The following is a 24,538-nucleotide window of genomic DNA, read 5'->3' as shown; positions in this document are numbered from 1 at the left end:
CAACCACAGTACTGACAATGTGGCTCTCCCTTTAAAGATGGCCCAAGCACAGTACTGACCAACACCGTGGCTCTCCTATTTAAAGATGGCTCAACCACAGTACTGACAATGTGGCTCTCTCTTTAAAAGATGGCCCAACACAATACAGACAAAGTGGCTCTCATTTTAAAGATGGCCCAAGCACAGTACTGACAAACTGTGGCTCTCAATTGGCCCAACCACAGTAAAATGAAAGATGGCCCAAGCACAGTACTGACAATGTGTTTCTACTTTTAAAGATGGCCCAACCACAGTACTGACAATGTGGCTCTACTTTTAAAGATGGCCCAACACAGTACTGACAATGTGGCTCTACTTTTAATGATGTCCCAACCACAGTACTGACAATGTGGCTCTACTTTTAAAGATGGCTCAACCACAGTACTGACAATGTGGCTCTACTTTTAATGATGTCCCAACCACAGTACTGACAATGTGGCTCTACTTTTAAAGATGTCCCAACCACAGTACTGACAATGTGGCTCTACTTTAATGATGTTCCAACCACAGTACTGACAATGTGGCTAAAGATGGCCCACAGTACTGACAATGTGGCTCTACTTTTAATGATGGCCAACCACAGTACTGACAATGTGGCTCTACTTTTTAAAGATGGCCCAAGCACAGTACTGACAATGTGGCTCTCATTTTTAATGATGTCCCAACCACAGTACTGACAATGTGGCTCTACTTTTAATGATGACAAAGTGGCCCAACCCAACACAGTACTGACAATGTGGATGGCTCTACTTTTAAAAGATGGCCCAACCACAGTACACAATGTGGCTACTGACAATGTGGCTCTACTTTTAATGATGTCCCAACCACAGTACTGACAATGTGGCTCTACTTTTAATGATGGCCCAACCACAGTACTGACAATGTGGCTCTACTTTTAATGATGTCCCAACCACAGTACTGACAATGTGGCTCTACTTTTAATGATGTCCCAACCACAGTACTGACAATGTGGCTCTACTTTTAATGATGGCTCAACCACAGTACTGACAATGTGGCTCTACTTTTAATGATGTCCCAACCACAGTACTGACAATGTGGCTCTACTTTTAATGATGTCCCAACCACAGTACTGACAATGTGGCTCTACTTTTAATGATGTCCCAACCACAGTACTGACAATGTGGCTCTACTTTTAATGATGTCCCAACCACAGTACTGACAATGTGGCTCTACTTTTAATGATGTCCCAACCACAGTACTGACAATGTGTCTCTACTTTTAATGATGTACTGACAATGTGGCTCTACTTTTAATGATGTCCCAACCACAGTACTGACAATGTGGCTCTACTTTTAATGATGGCTCAACCACAGTACTGACAATGTGGCTCTACTTTTAAAGATGGCCCAAGCAGAGTACTGACAATGTGGCTCTACTTTTAATGATGTCCCAACCACAGTACTGATAATGTGGCTCTACTTTTAATGATGTCCCAACTACAGTACTGACAATGTTGCTCTACTTTTAATGATGTCCCAACCACAGTACTGACAATGTGGCTCTACTTTTAATGATGTCCCAACTACAGTACTGACAATGTGTCTCTACTTTTAATGATGGCTCAACCACAGTACTGACAATGTGGCTCTACTTTTAATGATGGCTCAAACACAGTACTGACAATGTGGCTCTACTTTTAATGATGTCCCAACCACAGTACTGACAATGTGTCTCTACTTTTAAAGATGAAACAAAAAGGACAAACCTGGCACCAGATCTAAAGTTGTCATTTCTTTTCTGTCCTTCCACTCCTCCCTCTCATGTTTGAGGATTATGAACACCAAAAGGACGACCAAAGTGAAAAGTTCAACTACGCCCAGGTGAGGGTTTGCCTCTTTTACGAAACAATCCCCTGACAGATGATATGGTGTGTGTCAAGCCGACACAGCGGAAGATCACATAGTTGCCAGCGATGCGAAGTGTGTGTGTGTATGGCAATGCACCACAGTGTTATTATGTGTCACAAGACAACTCCCTGACAGATGATATGTGATCATAGTTGCCAGCGAGGCAAAGTGTGTGTGTGTATGGCAATGCACCACAGTGTTATTATGTGTCACAAGACAACCCCATGGGCCATTGTGTAATTACACAAAACAAGTTGTATTCTTCTACAAACAAAGCAAAAACAACTACTTAACAGTCACATATATATGTACAGTCTTTATATAGACACAAGGAAGCAACTGCTAAATAGTAATTAATTAACTGGCTTTGTTATATCTAAAAATTGTGTTACCCTATTAATTAGGGATGCATAAATACTTTAAAAGCTCTGGGCTGATGGGAGAAAATCATTTCATGAAAGTATCACTGGCCAGCCGAAGTTTCATTGAGTAGGCATTAGTGATGGGGGAGAAATATATGTTTTTGTGATCGTTTGCTGTACCTGCAGAAAAATGCCAGTATTTTTCCTCCATTGCTTGTTATCCACCTTTTTAAATAGGCAGCCCATTTGTTTTCAGCACCTTTATTTACATGACTGATCAAAACTCGTTTTCTGATGACTCTCACGTCTCTCTGCAGCAGCCATATGGTGAGCAATATCAAATCAAATCAAAGTTTATTTGTCACGTGCACCGAATACAACAGGTTACAGTGAAATGCTTACAGTGAAATGCTTAATTACAGGCTCTAACCAATAGTGCAGACAAAAAAAAAATGTGTGTGTGTAGGTAAGTAAAGAAATAAAACAACAGTAAAAAGACGTTTGAAAATAAGAGTAGCAAGGCTACATACAGACACCGGTTAGTCAGGCTGATTGAGGTAGTATGTACATGTAGGTATCGTTAATGTGACTATGCATATATAATGAACAGAGAGTAGCAGTAGCATAAAAAGAGAGGTTGGCGGGTGGTGGGACACAATGCAGATAGCCCGGTTAGCCAATGTGCGGGAGCACTGTTTGGTCGGGCCAATTGAGGTAGTATGTACATGAATGAATAGTTAAAGTGACTATGCATATAAGATAAACAGAGAGTAGCAGCAGCGTAAAAGAGGGGTTGGGGGGGCACACAATGCAAATAGTTCGGGTAACCATTTGGTTACCTGTTCAAGAGTCTTATGGCTTGGGGGTAAAAACTGTTGAGAAGCCTTTTTGTCCTAGACTTGGCGCTCCTGTATTGCTTGCCATGCGGTAGTAGAGAGAACAGTCTATGACTGCAGTGGCTGGGGTCTTTGACAATTTTCAGGGCCTTCCTCTGACACCACCTGGTGTAGAGGTCCAGGATGGCAGGCAGCTTTGCCCCAGTGATGTACTGGGCCGTACGCACTACCCTCTGAAGTGTCTTGCGGTCGGAAGCCGAGCAATTGCCGTACCAGCGATGTTGCAGCTGTAGAACCTTTTGAGGATTTCAGGACCCATGACAAATCTTTTTAGTTTCCTGGGGGGGAATAGGCTTTGTTGTGCCCTCTTCATGACGGTCTCTTGGTGTGTTTTGACCATTCTAGTTTGTTGTTGATGTGGACACCAAGGAATTTGAAGCTCTCAACCTGCTCCACTACAGCCCCGTCGATGAGAATGGGGACGTGCTCTGTGGTTCTTTTCCTGTAGTCCACACTCATCTCACCTTAGTCTTGGTTACGTTGAGGGATAAATTGTTATTCTGGCACCACCCGGCCAGGTCTCTGACCTCCTACCTATAGGCTGTCTCGTCGTTATTGGTTGTGTCATCAGCAAACTTAACCCTTTCACACGTACCATCACACGGGTGTGATCGTTCTACAGTGGTCCCTGAAGCGTACGATCACACCCGTGTGTTTAGAACACTCGTTTAGAATGCTAGTTTAGAACGGCAGTTTCGAATGACGCAACAATCAGCGTTTGAGCTGGCCACACTTTTTTCAGAAACTATTTACACAAACACAGTCCTTACAAAGTTATGTCCAGAATGTCAGCAGTTTATTTTTGGATGCATTGTTCAGATATTCACAGAAGTAAATATAGCATAACACAATCATCCTAACCGGAAAAATGTAGGCTACATTTGTCCTAGCGCTGAGGAAAGATTGACCCAACACAAGCAGTCATATTTTCTAACTCTCGGCTGACGTAAACTACAATATGAATGAGCTAATAGCAATTACTATATATAATTAATCACATCACGGGTGAGCTCACCATTGATCGAAATAACTAGGTAAAACACTTCATAGAAATCGAAAGTAATCCGACGATTATTTTCAGCGCGCAGCCATGCATTTTTTCCTCACAGAAACCGAAGATAATAAGAGAAGACGAGATGAGTTTGGTCTGTTTGTAGTATGCATGTTGAAGGGGTGTGTCATCTACCATCGTTCACATCCCACCATTAACTTCCGGACGTCCTCAAAAAATTTGTGAACTCTTACTCACCTCATTTTGTTGTAACATCTTTGGTCAAACAGACGTGAATCCCAGAATGCATTGTATGTCAACAAACATGGCTACACAGCTGGAATTAGCTTAGCTCATCATAATCAGTACAACCCTCAAAAAAGTATTTTACACACATATGTGCCCATTACAATCTGTGCAAGAATCGGAATGCATGAGTTGTCACCTAGAATTGAAAACATGTGAATAAAATCGTAAATACACAAATAATTACCACACAAAACATTTTCTGATAGTGATTTATTGATACAAGTGGCGCGTGCCGGCAGTCAACCACGTAACCTCCCACTCTGCGCCATTCAGTGTTGTTGTTTATGTATGTAGCTAGTGAGCTAAACTGTAGCATTAACAATGTCTTTCAAAAGGAGACAACTCACAAATGTGGAAATTCTGGAGATTTTTTAAAATTCTGACAATGAGTCTGAGTATGAAAGTCAGGAATCAGATTCTGACAGTGACAGTGAGGAGCTGCCCCTCAACCTTGTAGCCATTGAGAACCCTGAATCTGAATTTCCCTTGTCAACTGAGGAAGTACCAGGTCCCTTTGAAGATGCTGGTGGTGATGGAGGCAGGCCGACAGTGGATGAAGTACAGGAGTTCTGTGGTAGCTGGAAGGCCACCAGTCATTTCACCCCACCTGGCCCTGCTGTCTGCTTTGACGAGTCCCAGTCTGGAGTGCAACGCCCCTTGCCATTTCCAACTGAGGCAGAGTGCTTCAAGTTGTTTCTCACAGAGGAGCTGGTGGGAGAGATAGTTGAGGAGACCAATCGCTATGCCTTAGAGCTACAGGAGAAGAGAGAGCCAGGAGTGAGGGGGAAACTCGCTAAATGGGTGACAACCACAATTAGTGAAATGTATACCTTCCTGGTGACAGTCCTTCTCATGGGAATAGTAAAGAAGAACTCCCTAAGAGAATACTGGAGCACAGATCCTATGTTTGCAACTCCCTTCTTTGCCTCCCTCTTTTCCCAAGATCGCTTCCTAGTTCTTCTGCGATGCCTGCATTTTGTCAACAACGCTACTGCCATCCTAAGTGACCCGTTATACAAAATAAGAAATGTTCTTATCAGCCTGACATCAGCATTTGGTCGGGTCTTTGTGCCATACAAGGACCTATGCATTGATGAGTCCCTGATGTTATGGAAATGTAGGCTGGCGTTCCGTCAATATATTCCCTCCAAAAGGCACAGGTTTGGAGTCAAGTTCTTTGTCATGTGCGACGTGAAGACAGGATTTGTCCAGGATATTATAGTTTACACAGGGTCCACCACTGACATCAAACATTATGAGGGGCTTGGGGTGTCAGGGTCCGTGGTGATGACCATGCTGGCTCCTCATCTCGGCAAGGGACACACTTTGTACGTGGACAATTGGTACAGCAGTCCCACACTCTTCCAGCATCTGCTCTCCAACAGCACAGGGGCATGTGGCACAGTCAGGTCGAACAGGAAGGGGATGCCGGCATTCGGATGCAGGAAGATGCAGAGAGGGGAGGTGGAGTTCCAAGAGAACGGTCAACAGCTGGCAGTAAAGTGGCATGACAAGCGAGACGTCCATGTCCTCTCCACTGTCCATACAGCAACCATGTCGGCCACAGGGAAGGTGGACCACCTGACCGGAGAGAGAAAGATCAAACCAGATTGTGTGCTTGATTATAACCTCAAAATGGGGGCCGTGGATAAGGCAGACATGATAAACAGCTTTGTGGAATGCACACGGAAAACGAACAAGTGGTATAAGAAGATATTTTTCCATCTGATCGACACTGCTGTCCTCAACGGCAGCATAGTTCACCGCCAACTAACAGGTGAGATGATTACTGAACAAGGTATTTTTGTAATTGGATGTACAGTTCACATACAAATCCATTATGCAATTATAGTGACAATATCTCACCCACCTCCCCACTGCCTCATCATCCTCTAACTTTCCTCATCCTTCCCACTCCCTCATAGGTAAAGTAATTACCTACCAAAAATACAGAGAGAACCTCATGAGAGAGCTGCTGGAGGAGCACCACACCCCTCGGCGCCCATCCACTGGGGGCCGTCCTGCTGTAGACAATCCCCTACGCCTCACTGCACGACATTTTCCCTGCAAAGTCCCTCAAACTGCTTCTCAAGGTAGTCGCACACGGAGGCATTGCAAAGTCTGCCTGTCTGGCGCCAGGAGAAGTAAGCAGAGGAAGATGACAAAATACATGTGTCTAGCTTGTGATACACCTCTATGTATTTCACCATGCTTTGAGGAGTATCACATGCTCAAGCATTATTGAGCACATCTGCAGCAATAGGTGACTGACTGACCTGACATGTGACTTGACAGGTGACCAGCCATGATACTATGCCTTAGAGATGGGGGTGGAAATGCAGTTGTTGTTCAGTCACTGCATGGATATTAAATATGGGTTACGCATATTCAGTTTTCTGTCCTCTAGTAAAACAAGTTGTTGAAATAACTACCAGTACTGCAATAAAATAGATGAATATTACATATTGGCATGCGTTTTCTTGCTGTGTTTTCATCCAGTACAACTGTTAAGGAGTGTACGTTAGCATACAAAAGCTGTCCTCATTCTTCAGCTCCAAAGATGTCCAGCTCCAGTTATGATATTGGCAAATAATGTTTCTGGTTTCTGAAAGTACAGAATAAAGAGGAATTATTCATTAGAATACAATATAAGGATCTAGCAATAAAACAATACTACAAAGAAGTAACATAATAAACACTGCTATAAAAAAATAGTTTATTGCATTGACAAAATCACGGATTTGAGTTATAACAGTAAGAAACTAAATTTTGAGCTCCACAAGGGGGCAAGGCAGGGCAGAACAGAGCTATGCTGAATAGACCAAATAAACAAACCATGGTCATATTATTTATTTATTTAACTAGGCAAGTAATGTAAGAACAAATTATTATTTACAATGATGGCCTACACCGGCCAAACTCGGACAACGCTGGGCCAATTGTGCGCTGCACTATGGGACTCCCAATCACAGCCAGGTGTGATACAGTCTGGATTTGAACCAGGGTGTCTGTAGTGCCATAGACCGCTGCGCCACTTGGGAGTCATAAGGCCAGGGTAGCTTCAAAATACAACACAAGCTAATAGTTTTCTGACGCAACTAGCATTGTTTTACAGAGCTAATAGAATAATGTAGCTAGGTAAGCATGATTGACAATAACACCATAAAGGTTATAAAATGTTTAACGTTACCTCACGTGTCCGCAGTTATAAGGAATATATTATGATCTACAGCTACAGCAGAAACGGCATACGGAAACTATTATTATAACTATTATAACATAATAAGGCACTTACTTTGATGGAAACGCAGCCTGGATTTAAACCAGGGAGTCTGTAGTGACACCTCTAGTACTGATGTGCTGTGCCTTTGACCGCTGCACCACTTGAGAGTCATAAGGCCATGGTAGCTTCAAAATGCAACACAAGATAATACTTCTCTGACGCATTTAGCATTGTTTTACAGAGCTAATAGAAGAATGTGGCTACATAAGCACGATTGACTATAACATCATAAAGGTTATAAAATGAGTAACGTTACCTCACGTTTCCGAGGTGATAAAGAATATACACAAATATATTATGCTCTATACATACAGTACGCTACAATAGAAATGTGGAATAGAAAATGTGAACACGTGTGCAGATCCTGTTCTGACGGGAGATGAGCAAATGTCTGCAGACGTGAACTGCACAAACAATTGGGAAGTGCTTGGGGAATTTTGTCCGTGTCAGAAATGTCCCAAAAATGTAATTATCCGCAAAAGTAAAAATGACTATTTTTATGTGAATGAATGAGGAGGCGGAACACACCTAAATTCAAACTGTTTTTAGAAAATAAAAACTTGTTTGAAAATCATTTTAAATTGAAGTTAAAACAACTTATAAATATAAACAGGCTGCGTGCTTTAGTTTGAGGGCAGCGCGGATAAAATGTACTGTTACGTAACAATCACATTCTGGAATGGAGAGAACATTCTAACATCACGTGCATAAAAAAACTCACGCTGGGGCGACCGTTAGAGATATTTGGAACTCACGCATGAAAGGGTTAATGATGGTGTTAGAGTCGTGCCTGTTCATGCAGTCGTGGGTGAACAGGGAGTACAGGAGGGGACTGATCACGCACCCCTGGGGAGCTCCAGTGTTGAGGATCAGCGTGGCAGATATGTTGCTATCTACCTTCACCACCTGGGGGCGGCCCGTCAGGAAGTCCAGGATCCAGTTGCAGAGGGAGGTGTTTAATCCCAGGATCCTTAGCTTAGTGATGAGCTTTGAGGGTACTATGTTGTAGAGCACTGAGCTGTAGTCAATGAATAGCATTCTCACATAGGTGTTTCTTTTGTGAAGGTGGGAAAGGGCAGTGTGGAGTGCAATAGAGATTGCATCATCTGTGGATCTGTTTGGGCGGTATGCAAATTGGAGTGGGTTTCGGGTTTCTGGGATAATGGTGTTGATGTAAGCCATTATCAGCCTTTCAAAGCACTTCATGGCTACAGCCGTGAGTGCAATTAGTCTGTAGTCATTTAGGCAGGTTGCCTTTGTGTTCTTGAGCACAGGGACTATGGTGGTCTGCTTGAAGCATATTGGTATTACAGACTCCATCAATGTCAGTTAAGACACCTGCCAGTCGGTCAGCATATGCCCGGAGCACACGTCCTGGTAATTCATCTGACCCTGCAGCCTTGTGAATGTTGACCTGATTAAAGGTCTTACTCACGTCGGCTACGGAGAGCGTGATCACACAGTCGTTCGGAACAGCTGGTGCTCTCATGCATGCCTCAGTGTTGCTTGCCTCGAAGCGAGCAGAGAAGTGATTTAGCTCGTTTGGTAGGCTCGTGTCACTGGGCAGCTCGCGGCTGTGCTTCCCTTTGTAGTCTGTAATAGTTTGCAAGCCCTGCCACATCCGATGAGCTTTGGAGCCGGTGTAGTATGATTCAATCTTAGCCCTGTATTGACGCTTGGCATGTTTGATGGCTCGTCACAGGGCATAGCAGGATTTCTTGTAGGCTTCCGGGTTAGAGTCCTGCACCTTGAAAGCGGCAGCTATACCCTTTAGCTCAGTAGGAATGTTGCCTGTAATCCATGGCTTCTGGTTGGGGTATGTACTTACAGTCACTGTGGGGACGACGTCCTCAATGCACTTATTGATAAAGCCAGTGACTGATGTGGTGTATTCCACAATGTCATCGGAAGAATCCCGGAACATGTTCCAGTCTGTGATAGCAAAACAGTCCTGTAGTTTAGCATCTGATTCTGCTTCATCTGACCATTTTTTATAGGCTGAGTCACTGGTGCTTCCTGCTTTCATTTTTTGCTTGTTAGCAGGAATCAGGAGGATAGAGTTGTGGCCTTATTATTATTGGACCATGCTGGTCATTTATGAACATTTGAACATCTTGGCCATGTTCTGTTATAATCTCCACCCGGCACAGCCAGAAGAGGACTGGCCACCCCACATAGCCTGGTTCCTCTCTAGGTTTCTTCCTAGGTTTTGGCCTTTCTAGGGAGTTTTTCCTAGCCACCGTGCTTCTACACCTGCATTGCTTGCTGTTTGGGGATTTAGGCTGGGTTTCTGTATAGCACTTTGAGATATCAGCTGATGTATGAAGGGATATATAAATCAATTTGATTTGATTTGATCTAAACACCATACTCTGATTATCTTAAAATCGTCCGAGCGAGCCTCCCCCAAGTGAGTTCAGAACAACTGAATGTATGCGTGTTTTAGGAGTAGTTTTCACATACAAACTCTATATGTCAGAACTCAGAATCAAATATGCTTCCCAAAAATAACATGGTCGCTGTGGTAGAACGTTTAGTTTGGTTTGAGATTTTCTGCATTTATTAGAGTGCCATCAGGTAGCCTGATTTCGGATGTGTCCATGTAACCATGATTATTAGGGAAATCATTATTTTTGAAAAACATGAAAACGTTTTAATATAACTATTATATTAATCTGATTATGCACAATAATCACATTATTGTGGGCATGTAACCGTACTCAATGTTTATCCAATCCCTCCAAACTTGCCAATTAAACCTAGGATGAAACCACAGGGCTTCTTAACCACAGAGGACCATTGAAAAAGAGAAGGGACATGGGGGCAGATAGCCTTGTGTGGTGTGAAGCTGCTGCTGGCCACAAGAAGGAGAAGCCCTGGCCTTAAGATGTAATGCTCTCAGATTCCAGACAGAACGGTGTGTAGACTCAGGCTCTGCTTACGTAAGGTCTGAGGAAAACAAGGCCAACCATATTAAAAGGGAGGAAAACAACATTTTGAGGTTTGCAGAGTACAACAACATATCTGTATTTACTTTCGAAGATCTCTGAGGAAGACGTCAGCTTGATGTTGAAACGTCACCTGTTCGCATCCTGTACAGGGGATTAGTGAGCTAAAATAAATATCTCTGCTTTTTTTGTGGAGCGCTTCAACTCCTTTCTACCTTGAATTAGTCCTTTTGTTGGTAAGCCCTTCTCACTTACAAAGACCATTTTCAGTGATCCAATATCACCTCAGATTCAGTGGCATTTTTATCTCCACAATTTTCTTCCTGTGTGTGTCTCTTTGCCAGCATGAATAAATGGGTTTCAGTTGGCCAAGTGCACGCAACCACCCACCCACAAGGCACTGGTCCGGCTGGCCCATTAGGACATCAAAGCAGAGGCACATCAAACGAAACAAATCTACAGGGTGCCCATTTGTCCTTCACTACTGTAACACTACCTCACCAGTCGAGTCCCCTTCATGTCCGGTTGAGGGTAACACTACCTCACCAGTCTAGTACCCCTCATGTCCGGTTGAGGGTAACACTACCTCACCAGTCTAGTACCCCTCATGTCCGGTTGAGGGTAACACTACCTCAACAGTCTAGTACCCCTCATGTCCGGTTGAGGGTAACACTACCTCACCAGTCTACTACCCTTCATGTCCGGTTGAGGGTAACACTACCTCACCAGTCTAGTACCCCTCATGTCCGGTTGAGGGTAACACTACCTCACCAGTCTAGTACCCCTCATGTCCGGTTGAGGGTAACACTACCTCAACAGTCTAGTACCCCTCATGTCCGGTTGAGGGTAACGCTACCTCATCAGTCTAGTACCCCTCATGTCCGGTTGAGGGTAACGCTACCTCACCAGTCTAGTACCCCTCATGTCCGATTGAGGGTAACACTACCTCACCAGTCTAGTACCCTTCATGTCCGGTTGAGGGTAACACTACCTCACCAGTCTAGTACCCCTCATGTCCGGTTGAGGGTAACACTACCTCACCAGTCTAGTACCCTTCATGTCCGGTTGAGGGTAACACTACCTCACCAGTCTAGTACCCCTCATGTCCGGTTGAGGGTAACACTACCTCACCAGTCTACTACCCTTCATGTCCGGTTGAGGGTAACACTACCTCACCAGTCTAGTACCCCTCATGTCCGGTTGAGGGTAACACTACCTCACCAGTCTAGTACCCCTCATGTCCGGTTGAGGGTAACACTACCTCAACAGTCTAGTAGCCCTCATGTCCGGTTGAGGGTAACACTAACTCACCAGTCTAGTACCCCTCATGTCCGGTTGAGGGTAGTCTACATGTTCTACACAGCCACTTCAGAACAGTGGCCAACCCGCTCCCAAAGCCTCCCAAACTACAGCCCCAACCCCCCACCTCCAACCTACACATAGCCTGACTGCAAGGCTCCCTAGCCCCAGGCTTCTGTTGTGACTAGGCCGGGCAGGTGACTGCTGTACAGGGAGATGATGAAAGGAGAGTGACCTAATAAATGACAGATACAGTGGGGAGAACATGGATTTGATACACTGACGATTTTGCAGGTTTTCCTACTTACCAAGCAGAGGTCTGTTATGTTTCTCATAGGTACACTTCAACTGTGAGAGACGGAATCTAAAACAAAATTCCAGAAAATCCCATTGTATGATGCAAATTATTTACTTAAAAATCATACAATGTGATTTGCTGGATTTTTGTTTTATATTCCGTCTCTCACAGTTGAAGTGTACCTATGAAAAATTACAAACCTCTACATGCTTTGTAAGTAGGAAAACCTGCAAAATCGGCAGTGTATCAAATACTTGTTCTCCCCATGTTAATGTCAAACACTGCCCCGAGCCATTTCTATAGAGAAAATACATATTGACAGGGGCTGAATTGAAGGTGGGCCCACAGAAACAGAAACGGGCATGAACACCCACTCAGTGTAGCAACTGTAGCTTCCGCCTCTCCCATCTCTCTACACTTTGAACTCCTGAGGGCTGGGGCCCTGCAGCTGGGGCCCTGCAGCTGGGGCCCTGGAGACTGCCAACCTGCCATTAGAGGAGACATAGTTGTCATACTTGGAGGACATTTACACACCTGCTGTAGTGTAAGGGAGACAGGTAAAGAGGTAGGCTACATGGAAGAGGGAAGGCAGGCAGAGCATAGTTCCAAGAAGTCCTTCACGGGACAACTAAGTTTTTTCCCTCTATGTATTTACGTTTGATGGATTGATGCTATTCATACTCCCACCGCACATTCATATCCACAGACGTAACCCTGACCATGACACACTAGGCTAGAGAAAACAATACTACATGCCTGCACAGAAAGGTCCAAGAGCTTTGGAGTGCTGGGACAAATCATAGGTTCAGTTCATTGTGCGTTTGTTTGGTGACTAGTAAACGCGACCTTGCTGTCTGGCCTCTAGCACAGGGAACCTGCAGTGTAATCAGGGCCTTGGCCAAATTACAGGCTGAGGACCGCAGCTAAATGGGGATCAACCCAGGGCTCAGGGAGAGGTCGCCCATTAAACTAATATTCTTAAGTCACGGAGCGCATTCCAGCACACAGCGTCAACACTCGGCAACCCAGCGCAGCCTGATTATTCCAGAGCGTTTAAGTGTCCAGCGCAGCAGTCTCTTCTTTATCTTTCATTATCAAAAAGCTTTTCAGCAGGCAAATAATAACAGTATCAGAGTGTGAGTCCCTGTTAATGTGATACGCAGCGAGAGAGCAATGAGACTATAGTCCAAAGGGCCATCATTGGCTCCTGAAATGTTTTCTAGAACAACAACAAGTGAGCGGTGAGGGACAGCACTGTGTGTACTAGTGTGTGTGTGTGTGTATGTGCGCGTCTTTCAGCCAGTGAGTTTGTGTTTGTGTAAAGTGCAATGAAAACCCATTATGCGTTGCAGAACCCAACTGTAATCCTGCCAGCCGTTGAAATGAGGCCTCATCCATCTTTCAGAGAAACAACTTAAGAGAAATAACAAAGAGACCAGTAGACCGATAACTAGAGCAGGGGAAGATGTTAAATGATGTTTTACTGAGCCATTACCCAACCATAGGGTGACAGAACTCAAAGACGTGGGTTTTGTTTGCCATGTAAAACAATGGTCATCATGGAGGGGGGAAAACAATAATACATTCATTAATAACACAGCAGGCCTTTACCTAATTGGGCTTTTCTTCAGTCCTTTATCGAGGTCATATCTCACTGCAATACAAAGACAATATCTGACCCCAAACCAAGAGAGTCCAGGCAGGCTAAACACAGCAATTCTGCACCACAATTTGGACACTCACACACACACACATACACAAAGCTGTGACCCAACCCATAGAAGGTTCACTACCGATTCCGTCCAGCAAACAGTACAGGTGCGTCAGCTCTCGGACCAACAGGCTCTGAGACAGCATCAAACCCTAAGCCATAAGACTGATAAATAGTTAATGAAATGGTTACCCGGACTATTTGTACTGACTCCATGCACACACACACACGTACATATCTACCTCATTATTATCTATCCTTATGCCTAGTCACTTTACCCTGCCTTCAAGTACATATCTACCTCATTATTATCTATCCTTATGCCTAGTCACTTTACCCTGCCTTCAAGTACATATCTACCTCATTATTATCTATCCTTATGCCTAGTCACTTTACCCTGCCTTCAAGTACATATCTACCTCAAATACCTCATTATTATCTATTCTTATGCCTAGTCACTTTACCCTGCCTTCAAGTACATATCTACCTCATTATTATCTATCCTTATGCCGAGTCACTTTACCCTGCCTTCATGTACATATCTACCTCAAATACCTTATTATTATCTGTCTTCATGTACATATCTACCTACACCTATTACCTCTGCACATTGATCTGGTACTCCCTGTATATAGCTCCACATTGATATGGTACTGGAATTCCCTGTATATAGCTCCACATTGATCTGGTACTCCCTGCATATAGCTCCACATTGATCTGGTACTGTTATTCCCTGTATATAGGTCCACAAGGATCTAGTACTGGTACTCCCTGTATATAGCTCCACATTGATCTGGTACTTTTATTCCCTGTATATAACTCCACATTGATCTGGTACTGGTACTCCCTGTATTTAGCTCCACATTGATCTACTACTGGTACTCCCTGTATATAACTCCACATTGATCTGGTACGCCCTGTATATAACTCCACATTGATCTGGTACTCCCTGTATATAGCTCCACATTGATTTGATACTGGTACTCCCTGTATATAGCTGTCACGGCTGATGAAAGGAGCGGACCAAGGTGCAGCGTGTTGAATGTTCATGTTCTTTAATTAAGAAAAAGACACCTAACAAAACAATGCACACGATAAAACAAAATCGTGAAGCTTAAGGCCAAGTGCCATAAAGAAAGTCAACTTCCCACCAAGACAGGTGGGAAAAAAGGCACCTAAGTATGGTTCCCAATCAGAGACAAAGCTACACAGCTGTCCCTGATTGAGAACCATACCCGGCCAAAACATAGAGATAGAAAATCATAGAAACACAACACATAGAAATTCCCACCCCAACTCACGCCCTAACCAAACCAAAATAGAGACATAAATAGGATCTCCAAGATCAGGGCGTGACAATAGCTCCACATTGATCTAGTACTGGTACTCCCTGTAAATAACTCCACATTGATCTGGTACTCCCTGTATTTAGCTCCACATTGATCTAGTACTGGTACTCCTTGTAAATAACTTCACATTGATCTGGTACTCCCTGTATTTAGCTCCACATTGATCTGGTACTGGTACTCCCTGTAAATAACTTCACATTGATCTGGTACTCCCTGTATTTAGCTCCACATTGATCTAGTACTGGTACTCCTTGTAAATAACTTCACATTGATCTGGTACTCCCTGTATTTAGCTCCACATTGATCTGGTACTGGTACTCCCTGTAAATAACTTCACATTGATCTGGTACTCCCTGTATTTAGCTCCACATTGATCTAGTACTGGTACTCCCTGTAAATAACTCCACATTGATCTGGTACTCCCTGTATTTAGCTCCACATTGATCTAGTACTGGTACTCCCTGTAAATAACTTCACATTGATCTGGTACTCCCTGTATTTAGCTCCACATTGATCTAGTACTGGTACTCCCTGTAAATAACTTCACATTGATCTGGTACTCCCTGTATTTAGCTCCACATTGATCTGGTACTGGTACTCCCTGTATTTAGCTCCACATTGATCTAGTACTGGTACTCCCTGTATATAACTCCACATTGATCTGGTCCTCCCTGTATATAGCTCCACAATGATCTGGTACTCCCTGTATATAGCTCCACATTGATCTAGTACTGGTACTTCCTGTATATAGCTCCACGTCGATCTAGTACTAGAAACCCTGTATATAGCTCTACATGTATCTGGTACTTCCTGTATATAGCTCTACATTGATCTGGTACTGTTAGTCCCTGTATATAGCTCCACATTGATATGGTACTGGTACTGCCTGTATATAACTCAACATTGATCTGGTACTCCCTGTATATAGCTCCACATTGATCTGGTACTCCCTGTATATAGCTCCACATTGATCTGGTACTGTTACTCTCTGTATATAGCTCCACATTGATCTTGTACTGGTTCTCCCTGTATATAGCTCCACATTGATCTAGTACTGGAAATCCCTGTATATAGCTCCAATCTTGTGTATTTTATTTAATTCCTCGTGTTACTACTCTGCATTGTTGGGAAGGGCTCATAAGCAAGCATTTCACTCGTTGTATTCGGAGCATATGACAAATACAATTCTATTTGATTTTGACGTAACTGACCTGGTTGATGGAATTGGCGATGCAGAAGGCGAGCCCTGACCCAGTGGATGCCAGGAAGAAGGTGGCAGGGTCAAAGCGTACTGGACCCATGGCAAAACCAGCTGCTGTTGTCCACAGTACTAACCCTGAAACAACAACATTAATATCATACCGACACACAAGCAGATTTGGGCAATTACTGGCAGAGCAGTACATGCGAACGCTATAAGCAAATATTTTTATAACTAACCCCAGGTAGACCACAGCCTGTCGTTTCCAATGGGAGCAAATTAGTCATAGTGGGCAGAACAAGCAAGGAAGGGGGCAGAACCAAGCACGAGCTTGCGAGATCCTATTGGTGCGTTCTAGAATATATTTGCATATTTCCATAAGGGAACGCCTACTCTGGAGTGCAAGTTTGAAATAACAAAATTCGCCCTTGCACTCTTAAACATAATTTTTAGAAAATTTGGCAAAAATATTAAAAAGGGGGAGGGGGCGAGGATAGAGTCTTCAGAACTTTTTCTACTCTGTTAGATATAAACTAGATTTTAGTTTCAGGAACAGGAAACTGTATTGCAATAAAACGTTTAATCGATGTGAACATTTCCAAAATGTCGGCCAAAATCCATCTGGCTCCATCTTCTCCCACTGCCGGCCACTGGGCTTCCTCACATCACCATATTTGGTAGAGAATGGGAACGCCAAGCTGATGCTTAACATTTATACATCCAGTGAAACATCTGGCTCATTTTTCTCTCTGTGGTAAAAGTTCCCATCTTTGTGAAAGGGGAAGCAATGCCCTAGGCCAAATATTTTTTTATCAAGGATATGCACAAACATTAAGAAACACTGATACATGTTCCTGGTCCATGTCATACCTGTGAGTTTGATTTTGACTGGAAGTTCAGCCATGTCCACCGTCAGCACCGTCCACTGCCTGTCCAGCCGAGCCTCCCTGGCTTCATCAGATTCCACCCGCAGATGGGGCACCTCTAACATCTCAGTCCCAGACTCTGCTGTGCTGGAAGACCGTGGTGGTGACACAGCCTTGCTGGATGTTGGTTTCAACAGACCAAATATCTCCTGTGCTGCCACAGTCGAGATAGGACTTGAGACAGGTGTTTTGGTCACATTTGTGGTTGCGCTCTCTGGCTGTTCGGAGGTGGTGTGACAACGGTCACCACAGGCATATGGTCAATGGTTGGGACCTGCTGGTTCTGTCTGTCCACACCACCACGATGGTCCTGCAGGACGGTCAAGATGGCTGTCTGCCTAGGTTCAGCTCTCTGAGAGAAGACATTGTTACTCCTCAAGAAGATAAAGGAGATAAAGGCGGTCTGTCATTGGCACATTATGGCAGATATTCCTCCTTTGAACATACAGGCAGTGAAAATCATACGTTCACATTGGCACACAACATGGTTAGGTGGCACTGAACGTACACCTTTTTGTGTTTAGTAAACACATGTCTATTTCCATTCATCAGAGTGTACATGTAGAAGTCCATTTCCATTCATGCAACTGAGACGCTAAAATGTCATATCTTGCTCGTTGTTTTTTTATCAATAAGAAGTGACTGCCCATGACTCGGGCTGCAATTATAATATAGTTAATCCTGTGTGTGTTAGGTTTGGGCGATGTCTTGATGACAGTCTCATTGTCCTGTCCAAACATCGTTGATATAGGATGGACAGAATGTGAATTACAATGTGGGTGGGGTAGGGGGGTGATTGCACTGCACGGAAAATGTTATGGGCCAGAGTTTAATGGTGAATTACCTTTTATAGTGGCAAGAACACAACCAGTCATGATGCTTTCATCTGATTGTCAAACAAATGACTTCAAAATGTATGTTACATGTGCATGACCGTCCATTCAAAAATAATCCAAACAGTGCAATGCATGTACACTCTGATGAACGGAAGTAGACATCTTTTTACAAAACACAAAAAGGTGTGCATTCAGTGATTGCCATTGATTAGTCCTTCATTAATTGATGCGTCTTGATGACAAATTGACCTTTTTTGTATCCTGAAAAGTCAAGACATGTAATGGGGCAGAAACTGTCCCGTGAAAAACATGATGTTCACCCTAACACAGTCAACTGACTAGACTAGGCTACAATGTGTCTTACCATGAACATCAAATAGGCCTACCGGTAGTCAGTGATGTAGTGGTAAAAAATCATTGGTGGGAAAACTGATTGCCGGTCACGGTGAAAAAGTAACGCCATGAAGTAGGCCTTGGCGATGTGGCCTAAAAGTCATATCTCAATTTTTTTTCAGAGGTTTGGACGATTCACAATATATATATTATATATATAAAACTCGATTTCATGTTTTTCTGTAAACAAATTAAAAAAGGCAGAGACGTAATTCTTAACTGAATTTTCTTTATTAAAATAAAAAAATACACAAGGCCTCAAGGCCTATTTGTGCAAAACAAATGAACAAACACCCACACGTCTACTCTATTGTTTAGGAATGTTTGACCACTAGCTGTTTGAATATGTCATTTATATAATAATTTTGATTGAAAATGAATTAATTCAGTTAATTTGTTGTTCTAATTAAAACAGCCTGTGGTTAGTTGTAATTGGATTTGCAGAATGACATTAGCCTACCAGCTCTGTCAGGAGGAATAGGTCAAAATTCACCCAACTTATTGTGGGAAACTTGTGGAAGACTACCCAAAATGTTTGACCCAAGTTAAACAAGTTAAAAGCAATGCTACCAAATACTAATTGAGTGTATGTAAACTTCTGACCCACTGGGAATGTTTTGAAATAAGTAAAAGCTGAAATAAATAATTTTCTCTACTATTATTCTGACAATTCATATACTTAAAATAAAGTGTTGATCCTAACTGACCTAAGACAGGGAATTGTTGCTAGGATTAAATGTCAGGAATTGTGAAAACTGAGTATAAATGTATTTGGCTAAGGTGTATGTAAACTTCCAACTTCAACTGTAGCACAGACAATTGGGTCAGCATGATGAACATATCAGCATGATGAACAAGTCTAGTTTGCAACATTTGCACAAACCTCAAACGTCGCAGATTCAGTATACAATTAATATGCCTGTCATGGGGGATTTTCTACACATTATACAATTAATATGCCTGTCATGGGGGATTTTCTACACAGAATACAATTAATATGCCTGTCATGGGGGATTTTCTACACAGTATACAATTAATATGCCTGTCATGGGGGATTTTCTACACAGTATACAATTAATATGCCTGTCATGGGGGATTTTCTACACAGTATACAATTAATATGCCTGTCATGGGGATTTTCTACACAGAATACAATTAATATGCCTGTCATGGGGATTTTCTACACAGTATACAATTAATATGCCTGTCATGGGGGATTTTCTCTACACAGAATACAATTAATATGCCTGTCATGGGGGATTTTCTACACAGAATACAATTAATATGCCTGTCATGGGGGATTTTCTACACAGTATACAATTAATATGCCTGTCATGGGGGATTTTCTACACAGTATACAATTAATATGCCTGTCATGGGGGATTTTCTACACAGAATACAATTAATATGCCTGTCATGGGGAATTTTCTACACAGTATACAATTAATATGCCTGTCATGGGGGATTTTCTACACAGTATACAATTAATATGCCTGTCATGGGGGATTTTCTACACAGTATACAATTAATATGCCTGTCATGGGGGATTTTCTACACGGTATACAATTAATATGCCTGTCATGGGGGATTTTCTACACAGTATACAATTAATATGCCTGTCATGGGGGATTTTCTACACGGTATACAATTAATATGCCTGTCATGGGTGATTTTCTACACAGTATACAATTAATATGCCTGTCATGAGGGATTTTCTACACAGTATACAATTAATATGCCTGTCATGGGGGATTTTCTACACATTATACAATTATCTATTCTATGTTTTTTTTGGCTGGCCCACTGAGCCCACTTATACCAGCCATTTTTTATTACTTTTACATATTTTGGGTCAATGTTTGATTCTGGGGTAGTTTCTTCATTGTACCTACCCCAGTTGGTAACAGATGTCCGGATTTTCTGCACCAACCCAATTTCTTGTTGTTTTGCCATTGTCTGTTGCTGTCAAGGCCATTCTACCGTTCTTCATCTGTCCTGGTTTCCAATGTCTGTTAGGAAGAACATGTGATGGTAGAGAAGTCGATGGTAGGGAAGTCTCCTTCCCATTGTCCTGTCGTTGTTTCTCTGTCCCCTTGGACAGTGCCTCCATCAGGGGTATCTGCCAGAGGAGGTATCTCATCAGGAGCAACGTGTATGTCAGTCCTCCCCATCCCTGAGCTATCTGGATATTCAGGAGAGAGTGTTTGTTGGCTATTGGGAGTTGTACCTTGAATGAAATTTCCACACAGTACCTCAAATCTAAACCATGCTATCCAGGTCAACAACACTGACCACAGTATTACCTCTCCTTTTGCCCTCACGGCCAGCCGGGGAAATGGGGAGATCTGAATATTGGAAATAATTCCCCTGCGGTACTCTCCTCTGTCCAAGCCTTTCTATTGCATTGGATCAGGATGAATTATCCCTAAATTATATAAACAAATATTATTCCCATAATTAACCCCGACAGGCAGGGCAGCCAGCTCTGCTCCTCATGGTTATTAATAAGTCTGATTGTTAACGTGAGAGGCCCTATAATGTTATACTGGGGCTGTATGTCACTCATCTCAACTGCACTGGAAATAGGGGCGGGGACTGCTCCACTGAAACTCCAGGGCCAGAGGTAAGGTTCCAGCTCAACACACACACACACACACACACACACACACACACACACACACACACACACACACACACACACACAATGTAGTGCACTACTTTTGACCAGAGCCCGTAGATGGCCTAGGGAATAGGGTGCCATTTGGAATTGCAATCCTTCTGTGTATTATTGCCATCAGTCCCCTGCAGGAAGCTGTAATGAATGAGATGAATCAGGGAAATGGGATGGCTGGAATGGGATGGGATACCCAGATCTGATTGGATCACAGCACAGTGCCTTTTGTGCTCAATGAAACCAGTGGAGGCTGCTGAGGGGAGGACAGTTCACAATAATGTTTGGAACGGAGTAAATAGAATGGCATCAAATAAATGGAAACCATGGAAACCATAGGTTTGATAACATTCCACTTAATCCGCGCCAGGCATCACAATGAGCCCGTCCTCCCCAATGAAGGTGCTGCCAACCTCCTGTGAATGAAATTCATAAAAGAGATCCACTGCTTGATGTGGGGTCTCCTCCTCCTCTCCAATATGTGGGGTCTCCTTCTCCTCTACATGATGTGGGGTCTCCTCCTCCGCTCCATGATCTGGGGTCTCCTCCTCCTCTCCAATATGTGGGGTCTCCTCCTTCACTCCAATATGTGGGGTCTCCTCCTCCTCTCCATGATGTGGGGTCTCCTCCTCCTCTCCATGACGTGGGGTCTGCACCTCCTCCTCTCCATGATGTGTGGTCTCCTCCTCCTCTTCTCCATGATGTGGGGTCTCCTCCTCCTCTCCATGATGTGAGGTATCCTCCTCCTCTCCATGATGGGGGTCTCCTCCTTCTCTCCATGATGTGGGGTCTCCTCCTCCTCTCCACAATGTGGGGTCTCTTCTCCTCCTCTCCATGATGTGGGTTCTCCTCCTCCTACTCTCCATGACGTGGGGTCTCCTCTCCTCCTCTCCATGAAGTGGGGTCTCCTCCTCCTACTCTCCATGATGTGGGGTCTCCTCCTCCTCTCCAATATGTGGGGTCTCCTCCTTCACTCCAAGATGTGGGGTCTCCTCCTCCTCCTCCTCTCCATGATGTGTGGTCTCCTCCTCCTCTCCAATTTGTGGGGTCTCCTTCTCCTCTCCAATATGTGGGGTCTCCTCCTCCTCTCCATGACGCGGGGTCTCCTCCTCCTCCTCTCCATGATGTGGGGTATCCTCCTCCTACTCTCCATGATGTGGGGTCTCCTCTCCTCCTCTCCATGCTGTGGGGTCTCCTCGTCCTACTCTCCATGATGTGGGGTCTCCTAATCCTCTCCATGATGCATGGGTCTCCTCCTCCTCCTCTCCATGATGTGGGGTATCCTCCTCCTACTCTCCATGATGTGGGGTATCCTCTCCTCCTCTCCATGATGAGGGGTCTCCTCCTCCTACTCTCCATGATGTGGGGTCTCCTAATCCTCTCCATGATGTATGAGTCTTCTCCTCCTACTCTCCATGATGTGGGGTCTCCTCTCCTCCTCTCCATGATGTGGGGTCTCCTCCTCCTACTCTCCATGATGTGGGGTCTCCTAATCCTCTCCATGATGCATGGGTCTCCTCCCCCTACTCTCCATGATGTGGGGTCTTCTCCTCCTCCTCTCCATGATGTGGGGTCTCCTCTTCCTCCTCTCCAAGATGTGGGGTCTCCTCCTCCTCCTCCTCCTCCTCCTCCTCCTCTCCATGATTTGGGGTCTCCTCCTCCTCTCCAATATGTTGGGTCTCCTCCTCCTCTCCAATATGTGGGGTCTCCTCCTCCTCTCCATGATGTGGGGTCTGCACCTCCTCCTCTCCATGATGTGGGGTCTCCTCCTCCTCTCCATGATGTGGGGTCTCATCTCTTACTTTACCTCTCCATGATGTGGGGTCTCCTCCTCCTCTCCATGATGTGGGGTCTACTCCTCCTACTCTCCATGATGTGGGGTCTCCTCTCCTCCTCTCCATGAAGTGGGGTCTTCTCCTCCTCCTCTACATGATGTGGGGTCTCCTCTTCCTCCTCTCCATGATGTGGGTCTCTTCTTCCTCCTCTCCATGATGTGAGGTCTCCTCCTCCTCCTCTCAATGATGTTGGGTCTCCTCTCCTCCTCTCCATGATGTGGGGTATCCTCCTCCTCCTCTGCATGATGTGGGGTCTCCTCCTCATCCTCTCCATGATGTGGGGACTCCTCCTCCTCTCCATGATGTGGGGTCTCATCTCTTCCTTTACCTCTCCATGATGTGGGGTCTCCTCCTCCTTCTCTCCATGATGTGTGGTCTCCTCTTCCTCTCCATGATTTGGGGTCTCCTCCTCCTCTCCATGATGTGAGGTCTCCTCCTCCTCCTCTCCATGATGTGGGGTCTCCTCCTCCTCTCTCCATGATGTGGGGTCTCCTCCTCCTACTCTCCATGATGTGGGGTCTCCTCTCCTCCTCTCCATGATGTGGGGTCTCCTCCTCCTACTCTCCATGATGTGGGGTCTCCTCTCCTCCTCTCCATGCTGTGGGGTCTCCTCGTCCTACTCTCCATGATGTGGGGTCTCCTAATCCTCTCCATGATGCATGGGTCTCCTCCTCCTCCTCTCCATGATGTGGGGTATCCTCCTCCTACTCTCCATGATGTGGGGTCTCCTCTCCTCCTCTCCATGATGAGGGGTCTCCTCCTCCTACTCTCCATGATGTGGGGTCTCCTAATCCTCTCCATGATGTATGAGTCTTCTCCTCCTACTCTCCATGATGTGGGGTCTCCTCTCCTCCTCTCCATGATGTGGGGTCTCCTCCTCCTACTCTCCATGATGTGTGGTCTCCTAATCCTCTCCATGATGCATGGGTCTCCTCCCCCTACTCTCCATGATGTGGGGTCTTCTCCTCCTCCTCTCCATGATGTGGGGTCTCCTCTTCCTCCTCTCCAAGATGTGGGGTCTCCTCCTCCTCCTCCTCCTCCTCTCCATGATGTGGGGTCTCCTCCTCCTCTCCAATATGTTGGGTCTCCTCCTCCTCTCCAATATGTGGGGTCTCCTCCTCCTCTCCATGATGTGGGGTCTGCACCTCCTCCTCTCCATGATGTGGGGTCTCCTCCTCCTCTCCATGATGTGGGGTCTCATCTCTTACTTTACCTCTCCATGATGTGGGGTCTCCTCCTCCTCTCCATGATGTGGGGTCTACTCCTCCTACTCTCCATGATGTGGGGTCTCCTCTCCTCCTCTCCATGAAGTGGGGTCTTCTC

The 24,538-nt window shown here is 44.5% G+C and overlaps 1 protein-coding gene, 1 long non-coding RNA gene and 1 pseudogene across 3 annotated transcripts; 1 reads left to right on the top strand and 2 right to left on the bottom strand.

Annotated features, from left to right (window-relative positions):
* LOC135565622 (protoheme IX farnesyltransferase, mitochondrial-like) overlaps positions 1-22,883 on the bottom strand; it is a 109,730-nt pseudogene extending 86,847 nt beyond the window's left edge.
* On the top strand, positions 5,570-6,747 carry LOC135565537 (piggyBac transposable element-derived protein 4-like). The gene is made up of 2 exons (XM_065012620.1): positions 5,570-6,242; positions 6,391-6,747. Exons 1-2 carry the CDS (start codon positions 5,570-5,572, stop codon positions 6,708-6,710), a joined length of 993 nt encoding a protein of 330 aa, XP_064868692.1. The 3' UTR covers positions 6,711-6,747.
* LOC135565538 (uncharacterized) lies at positions 5,959-7,094 on the bottom strand. 2 transcript variants are annotated; one of them, XR_010461650.1, is made up of 4 exons: positions 6,928-7,094; positions 6,742-6,821; positions 6,408-6,590; positions 5,959-6,046 (listed from the first exon to the last, which is right to left on the bottom strand). It is a non-coding gene; the product is annotated as an uncharacterized LOC135565538 (long non-coding RNA). The 2 variants fall into 2 exon arrangements; XR_010461651.1 differs by having other exon boundaries at positions 6,742-6,782.
* Positions 22,884-24,538: the final 1,655 nt, after the last annotated feature.

The sequence above is a fragment of the Oncorhynchus nerka genome, linkage group LG28, assembly GCF_034236695.1.
Source record: "Oncorhynchus nerka isolate Pitt River linkage group LG28, Oner_Uvic_2.0, whole genome shotgun sequence".
NCBI lineage: Eukaryota > Metazoa > Chordata > Actinopteri > Salmoniformes > Salmonidae > Oncorhynchus > Oncorhynchus nerka.
Note: the sequence above shows the minus strand (reverse complement) of the source record. Positions and strands in the feature narration are given on the sequence as shown.

What these genes read in the sequence shown, in the direction of transcription:
- LOC135565537 (XM_065012620.1), top strand. Translation starts at nt 5,570, where the DNA reads ATGTTATGGAAATGTAGGCTGGCGTTCCGTCAATATATTCCCTCCAAA. An exon ending in AGTTCACCGCCAACTAACAG is followed by an intron (nt 6,243 to 6,390) that starts GTGAGATGATTA and finishes ACTCCCTCATAG; the next exon opens with GTAAAGTAATTACCTACCAA.